This window comes from Bison bison, unplaced genomic scaffold, assembly GCF_000754665.1.
Source record: "Bison bison bison isolate TAMUID 2011002044 unplaced genomic scaffold, Bison_UMD1.0 scf7180017864371, whole genome shotgun sequence".
NCBI classification, from domain to species: domain Eukaryota; kingdom Metazoa; phylum Chordata; class Mammalia; order Artiodactyla; family Bovidae; genus Bison; species Bison bison.
Window position 1 is genome coordinate 367,649 of NW_011494943.1, and position 8,160 is coordinate 375,808.

General features: G+C 61.7%; 1 protein-coding gene across 1 annotated transcript in view; it reads right to left on the bottom strand.

The window, feature by feature from the left end:
- The window catches only part of CACNG4 (calcium channel, voltage-dependent, gamma subunit 4), an 86,251-nt gene that overhangs the window by 43,853 nt on the left and 34,238 nt on the right, over window positions 1-8,160 (bottom strand). The window contains exon 6 of the mRNA XM_010856472.1: window positions 7,958-8,150. Within this exon, the coding sequence (XP_010854774.1) occupies window positions 7,958-8,150 (193 nt within the window). The remainder of the gene's footprint in view (window positions 1-7,957; window positions 8,151-8,160) is intronic.

Consider the following 8,160-nt stretch of genomic DNA (forward strand, 5'->3'; position numbering starts at 1 on the left):
GGGGGAGGGGGAGGGGGGATGGAGGGAAAGAAGGTATTGCTTGCCAACCTGACAGCCAAGCCCTCAGCGGCTCCAGGAGGTCAGGGTTAGGACGCACAAGCCTGTCCAGACGTTGGCGGCAGCACTAGGCCTGGGCACAGGTCTGCCGACGCCCGCCCTGATGTTTCCATAGCCAGCCCCCTGTCCTCCTCTGTCCAGCCCCTTCCCCATGATACTGGAGTTCCCGGCTGCAGCCTTGGTGCCCGCCAGGAAACAGGAGGGGGACACGTGGCCTGGGTGCCTGCCATCACCCCTGGGTGCGGCCTTGGTGCTAGACCCTATTTCGGCTCTTAATTGAGGGCCCTTGGGTTCTGATTTCACGGTTCACAGAAGCCATTCAGTGTGGTTCTGCCTCTGAGGGCATGAAACACGGGCCTGAACATCCCAGGGATGCTCAGCTTCTTTCATTCCTAGACCCTGGAGGCCAGTGAGCCAACCTGGGGCCCCACTCAGCTCAGCTGAAAAGGCTGGGTGACTTATTTTTTCTGGGGAAAACTCCCAAGTTTGAGGAAATAAGGGGAAGGCAAGGTGGTGCAGTGGTAAAGAATCTGCCTGCGAGACGCAGGAGATGTGGGTTCGATCCCTGGGGTGGGAAGATCCCCTGGAGGAGGAAATGGCAACCCACTCCAGTCTTCTTTCCTGGAGAATCCCATGGACAGAGGATACTGGGGGGCTACAGTCATGGGGTCGCAAAGAGTCGGACACGGCTGAGCACACACACACTGTCTGCTCTGCAAAGACCCTGGAGCTCCATGAGGGGCTCCATGTGGACCCCAGCCCCATTCTGACTCCTCAAGGGCCTTCAAGATGCCAAGGAGCAGGTCGGCAGAGAAAGGCCCAGAGGGAGTGAGGTTCCTTCACCCTGCCGGGTACCCAGGCAGGCGCTGGCCCCTGGGGGAAGCTGGGCAGACGGAGCCCTGACCAGGCAGCTCCCACCTGCTTCTGCTCCGGCCCCGTCACTAATGAGCTGTGTGACCTTGAGCAAGGCCCCTGCCCTCTCCAGCCTCGCTCTCCTTTGCTTGCAGAGTGGAGGGAGCTGGCCACACCAGCCACACCCCCAGGCAGGTGACTGGCCCACCTGCAATTCATCACTCATCAAAGGGAATGGGGCCAGGTACCATTCACGCCTCCCATCACCTAAAGCGGACTCCAGGCTGACCCCAGCAGAGATGCTCTCTGCCCCCCACTGACGCTCCACATGTTTTCTTGAAGAAGAGAGAAATAGTGGAGTTCCTATCAGGTGCCGGGCATCAGGTATGCTCCTGCCTGAACCTAAATGACTCCTGTCTTCGAGCAGAGGTCTCCACGGGGGCAGTTCCGCTTGCTCCTCTCCCCGTCGCCCAGGAGACGTCTGGCAAAGTCTGCACACAGTTTGGTTGTCACAGCTTGGTGGGTGGCTTGGTAAGTGGCTTCCAGTCAGTCAAGCCAGAGATGCTGCTGAACCATCCACACTCACAAGGCCTCACAGTGAAGAACAAGCGGCTCAGGGGGTCCTCAGGCCCTCCATCCCCCAGGCCCCTTCCTGCCTCGGCCTCGCCCGTCTCCTCCTGGAAGCGCTTCCTCCAGCCCTTCTCGGACAGCTCCTTCCCATCCCCCCAACCAGAGGCCACCCTCCCCGGCCTCCTCCAGCACGCGGCCCGGACACACTCTGTTTACATCGAGCAGTCGTCGGTCCCTGGAAGTGTCAGCTGCCTCTTTAGAACGGCGGCTCCCACACGCTGACAGAGCAGCTGCTCCGTGAGCAGGGGCGGCGTGAGTGGACGAAGGCATGGACACAGGTGTGCCCGGCAGGCCGGGGACACACCCTTCTAGGTGAAAGTGCAAGTGTCAGTCGCTCAGTCGTGTCCGACTCTTTGTGACCCCACGGACTATAGCCCGCCAGGCTCCCCTGTCCATGGGGTTCTCCAGGCACGAGTACTGGAGTGGGCTGCCGTGCCCTTCTCCAGGGCATCCTCCCGACCCAGGGATCGAACCTGGGTCTCCTGCACCACCGGCGGCTTCTTTACCATCTGAGCTGCCAGGGAAGCCTATGTATGCCGAGAGCCACTGAACTAAGTTGTCTCAGAGGCTTTCCACCTGGAGAACCAGCTTCCTGCGGGCTCACATCGAGGCCACGCAGAGCCTGCAGGCTGTGGGTGGGGCTCTCTGGGACTTGAGTGGCAGAAGGTCAAAGGTGGGAGGAATGTTCCAGATCAGCCACTTCCAGATGAGGAGACAGAGGCTGCCAGGCTCTCTGACGCCCTGGATCTGATGACCTGAGGTTGCTTCCTACTCTGGGCTTCTGTTACTATGTCCTCGAAGTCCCCAGAGTCCTGGCCATCCGGATGGACACTGGAGATTCATTTTAAAGGGTGCTTAATTTCCTGTTGAACCTTTCTGAAGCCCCTGCCAGGGAGCACCTCCAAAGCCAGGTCTGCAGTGAGACCGTTAAGTCAGGCCGGGGTTCACCAGGAACCCCAGCTCCTCTTCTCTAAGTCAGCCGGCTCCAGCTGGGCTTTTCTTATAAGAAAAGAGAAAGGAGTGAAGGACAGAGGAGGATGAGAGATGGAGCAGGGCGTGAAGGGGAGGCAGACATGAGAAGGGCTGCCAGGGCCCACCCGGGTGACTAGACAGCAGGCACCTGGCGGGAGGAAACGACTCGCTGGAAAAGCCCCCAGTGCTGGCAAAGACTGAGGGCAGGGGTGGAGGGGGGTGACGGAGGATGACATGGTTGGATGGCGTCACCGACTCAATGGACACGGGCTTGAGCAAGCTCCGGGAGATGGTGAAAGACAGGGAAGCCTGGTGTGTTGCAGTCCACGGGGGCGCAAAGAGTCAGACAGGACTGAACAAGAACAACCAGCTACAGAGCAGGGAGAGAAGGAAGAACACCGTTGCAGGCTGTGTCCTCCCCAGACCCACGCTGGCGCTCTGCCCCCAGGGTACTCGGTGGTGGGGCTCTGGGCGGTGAGCTGACGCGTGAGGTCATGAGGGTGGGGTCCCCACGAGGGCGTCAGTGTCCTCGGGATAAGGGAGCAGAGCAGAGAGCTCTCCCCGTCCTGAGGACACGGGAGGGGGTGGCCGCTCGCGAGGCAGGAAGCGGCTCTCACCGGGCACCGAGCTGCCCAGCACCTTGGTCTTGGGCTTCAGCCTCCAGAGCTGCAAGAAACACTGTCTGCAGTTTGAGCCGTTCTGCTGACCACACTCTGTGACGGCAGCCGAGCTGACTCAGACAGCCCCCACCCCAGCCCCGTCTGTGTGGTTCAAGCACAGGGTTCCCCCAGCAGGTAGAAAGTTGGGCCCACCTGTTCAGCTCCAATCGCATCCAGACGTGGGCAGGCACCCCGACACCCAGGGGCTGGGGCCATCTTAACCCTCACTTCCGCCCCCACTGTCAAAGGCAGATCCTGAAGACTTACACTGCAGAGTTGCTGGCAGTTACACAGACTAATGTCAGGTCCTGGAGGCTGGTGTGATGACTGCTACGAGCAAACCTGGGGGGGCCAGGAGGGGCCAGGGGTCCAGCTGGTGAGCTGGGCGCTGTGCGGAGGCCTGTTCTCTGCCCACAGCCCTGCTACTGACTGGACAGGCTGCCCATGAGTCAGTGCAAGAGAAGACAGACGCAAAACAGACAGGACAAGCCTGGAGCAGGGTGGGCGAAGGACGGTATTCAGATCCAAACCTCCCTGAGCGGATCCGTGTCAGGAGCGTGGTGTAAGGCAGGGCTTCCTGCTGACCCGCCGAGAGAGGGTTCCAGATGCAAGAAGCGCGTCCCTGGGGAAGTGGGCCTGGGTGGCGGGGCCTGGGTGGTTGTCACTGGGTGGTCCTCCCTGGCTGGCCTCCCCCTCCCCTGCCCTGGGGCAGTACTGACACCTTCTCTTCCTCAGTGTGCATGGTGAGTGAGGTCTGGGTCCCTGGTGTGAGAGGTGCTGCCTGAGGTGGGGTGGGAAGGTTGCAGGGTCCAGGGTCTCCCCACCTCCCCAGCAGGCGCCTGGGACAAGCTGACATGAAGCAGGCATGGACAACCCCGGCACACAGGCTGTGCTCTGGAGATGTGCTGTGGGCGTGCTGGGGGCAGTCCTTCTACAGGAACCTGGCAGACACGGGGGCGCTGAACTCTGCCAGGACCTTTATTCTGGGCCCGGAGCTCCCTTGACGGCACCACAGTGACTGGGTCCCTCCAGCATCCAGCAGCTCAGCGTGGTCGCAGGTGCTTTGCCAACACGAGCTGCTGCACTCGGAGACCAGAGTCTCCTCTTCTCTTCCTGCATCTACAGGAGGCCCCCCACCCCGTCCCAAGCTCATCGCACATACTCTGGAATGCTTGTTTCTCTTCTACACCTCATCTGATCTCAGCGTGGTCGTGGGTGCTTTGCCAACACGAGCTGCTGCACTCGGAGACCTGAGTCTCCTCTTCTCTTCCTGCATCTACAGGAGGCCCCGCACCCCGTCCCAAGCTCATCGCACACACTCCGGAATGCTTGTTTCTCTTCTACACCTCATCTGATTCCAGGATGCACTAGAGACTGAACAAATGTGGGGTGGTGGTAGCTTTATGGAAAAGCCCACAAAGACTTGTTACTCCTTTCCCACGTCCCCAGCGCTGGGCTGAGAGCAAAGACACAAAGAAGGAAGGGGGCGGAGGTCTAGGGGACAGAGGGAGTGGGTGGCTGGCTGGGGGGGAGCAGGCTGGTCCCCAACGTGGTGGGAAGAGAGAGAAGGGACAGTGTGTGTGTTACGCAGTGTGTTTGTCAGTTGAACATTTTCACTTCCAAATGCTTTCATGCTGCCACAAGCCAGTCTCAGAGCTGGGCTCCTCCACTAGGTAGTCACGTGTACGTGTGTGCTCAGTCATGTCTGACTCTCTGCAACCCCATGGACTGTAGCCACCAGATGCCTCTGTCCATGGCATCTCCCAGGCGAGAATACTGGAGTAGGTTGCCATTTCCTTCTCCAGGGGATCTTCCCGACCCAGGGATTGAACCCTGGTCTCCTATGACTCCTGCAATGGCAGGCAGATTCTTTACCACTGTGCCACCTGGAAGGTGCTTGGTTCTATTTTTAATGGGAAACCAGAAGAAGTTTGGAGAAGGGCAGGATGACATGGTAGGAAGAGCTCTGCAGTGAGACAAAGGCTCCTACCTGGCGCCTCTCGGTGCACCTGCTCCTCCCTGCAGACAGCACCCTCACGGCTGTGCCGAGTGTGCTGTGCGGTAACACGCACAACGTGCACGAGAGGACTGCGACGCTTGCCTAACACGGGGCCGTGGGGAGCCCGGGCTTTGGGGGCAGAAGAGGGGATGTCCGCGTGGTGAGGTGGGAGTAGGTGTTCTGCACACGGTCCTGCCAGACGGCAAGGACGCCTGAGGAACTGAGGGCCGGGCTCTCCTGCCCACAACACCAGCCCTGGGAAACAACCAGGACGCTGACCTGCTGCTTGGGAGATGTCAGCAAACCCTTCAGAGCCCCACAGTCACAACTGGCGCTTTATTAGCTACCTGCTGCAGCCATTCTTCAATTTCAGCTTAGAGCTTTGAGCTTTTCATTTCCCCCACGTAACGCTTTGGAGAACTTTGCTAGAAAGCAGGTGGAAATAATGCCCTGTACCCAAACAAGCCAATATTGAGGAGACCACATCTCCAGGGAGTGCCAGCGGGCTCTCAGCCTGAATGCTTGCTGGCAGGGTGTTGGGGGTCATAGGAGGTGGAGGCTGTTGGACTCTACGAAGTGCTTTTAGAAGATAAGCTGTCAGTTTTCGCCCGGGCTGATGGACTGTCAGGATGATTTGAGCACACCGAGGAATCCTGAACCAGCCCTCCCAGCCCTGGGTGGGTCCAAGGATGTCCTGGCCCTTGGGGGTGGGCTGGTTTGGCCCCCAGAACCCCTGAGCTCCTGGTGGTAACAGAGGCAGCCCCACTCTTTCAGTAAAGTCCCCCAGATGGCAACACCCCACCCTCCCTCTGCCAGTGGAGCCAGCTGCCCAGATCAGCTTGGGGCTCTCTTGATGAACATCGAGTGCAAACGGCTCGAGGCAGCTGGCAAGACGCTAAGTGCAGCATCAATCCTAATTAGGATGAGAAATTAATAAAGGAGGCATGCGAGCCAGTCTGCAGAGGCCAGGCTTGCCGGTGTGGAGAAGCGAGTTCCAGTTTTTGACAGGAAAACTGGAAGGCCTGGGGTCAATGCGTGGGTGTGGGTGATGACAGGGGGATGGCTTAACAGGATCATATACATACCCAGCGCCCAGCAGAGCCTGTGAGTTAGAGATCGGGCCGGCAGCCTCCTTCTGTGTCTAACTCAGGTGCTGCGGCGGGGAGTGACGTGGGTGCGTCCTCCAGATGAGAGGAGTAGGTGTTCGCCATCTGAGCAACTACACCCCAGGAATGATGTTTTTCAAAAGAAAAGAGGGGGTGTCATCGTGAGCCCACAGAGCCTTCTGGGGCTTTTCCGGGGCTGTTTCCCAAACTATTGATTGCACATTCCTGCTCTCAGAAGACTCCACTCGGCCCTGGCAATAAGCTTCAGGCTCAAAGGGCAAAGCAGCCTGGGCTGGGAGGGGATGTGTGTGGTGGGGAGGCTGTGCGGGGCAGAGGAAGAGGGAGAGGGGGGCGGGATTCCAGGCGAGAACAGGCAGGATGCGGAGGTGCAAGGCCGCCTCACCTGGGCACCCTTCTCTACACGGCCTCCGTGACCACGACCCCAAAGCCAGAAGAAGGGCCACCTCTTCCCGAGCTCCGCGCTCCTCCACGAAGACCCAGCCACGCCGGACTCTGCGCCGGGGCTGAGGGGCTGGGGCCGCAGCCAGAGGTCGGGCTGAAGGCGAACTTCCCGACCCCCCGAGGGCGGAGCGAACACACGGGAAGGTTACCAGGAAGAAAGAGGAGACTGTTCGAGGATCGTGGGGAGGAACCCTCCCCCAGCTCCTCACCCCTTTTCCGACCTGAAAGCCCAGAACGAGCGGGGACCGTCCACAACCCGGCTGGGACCCCGCCGCCCGACGGCCACCTGTTAGTGCAAGCTCCGCAGCAGGGCCGGCGGGAGGCGCTCAGCTCCGGCGCATGGCGCCATTGGCGGGGTCCCCCGGAGCGAGCGGTCCCCACTGCCCGGGGGCACCCAGTCCCGGCCCCCGGAGGCATCCATCCTCACAACACCTACTAGCTTGCCCGCCGCGCACCTGGGGGCGCAGCGTCGCGTCCCTCCTGCCCCGCCCGGCGGCCACGCCCCTCCAGGCCGCCCCTGGTCCGCGGGTAATTGCAGACCCCGGCCTCGGGACCTGCTCGGGGGGACTTGGTGACGCTCCCCATTCACTCGCCTCCCCACCGAGCGGGCAGGAGCGGCCAGCGGCCCCGGGAAGAGTACGTGGCGGAGCAAAGTCTCGGCAGACATCAGGCTTGGGCGACCCGGGTCTCCCAGACCCCACTCCCACCCCTCGGCAGGGCCCGGAGCGATCTCGGAGCGGCCCTCGCGCTCCCCGCCCCCGGCCGGCCCGCCCCAGGATGGCCAGTTCCCATAGCAATCGCACAGACACCGGTTGCCAAGCAACCTCTCCCCTCCTCCCTCCCCTCCTCTCGCGTCCGCTCCCCCAGCCTCAGCCTCCTCCCGCCCCCTCGCCAGCCTCCACCTCCCCTGGGGGCCCCGGCGCCGCTCCTCGGGATCGCTCTGGTCTCGGGCTGCGCGCGCGCGCGTGAGTTTCTGTGTGTTTCATTGTGTCAATGTGCGAGGGGGTGTGCGTATGCCAGTGGAGAGTTTGTGGGATCCGTGTGTTTGGGGGGTCCCCCGTGGCCGCGCCGGGACCCGCCCGCTCGCTCTGGCTCCTTTGTGTCTCGCGCGGAGCCAGTGCCGCGCCCACCCGTTCCTGGCCGGCGCCCGGAGCCGGGTGTGTGTGTGCGCGCGCGTGTGTCTGGGCGCGCGCGCGGGGTGGGGGGCCGGCCGGCCGTACCTTCGATGCAGCACACGCGCCACAGCCCCGAGTGGGTGAGGTCGCCGCGGGTGCGGCGGGGCGGGGGCCCGTCGTCCATGGTCAGGTTGGTGCCGTTGCAGATGTGCGCGCTGGAGTAGAGCCAGTAGTCCGTGCCGATGGCGATGGCCATGAGCGAGAAGGCGGCGAAGGCTCCGGCCGTGGTCAGCAGCGTCTGCAGCCCG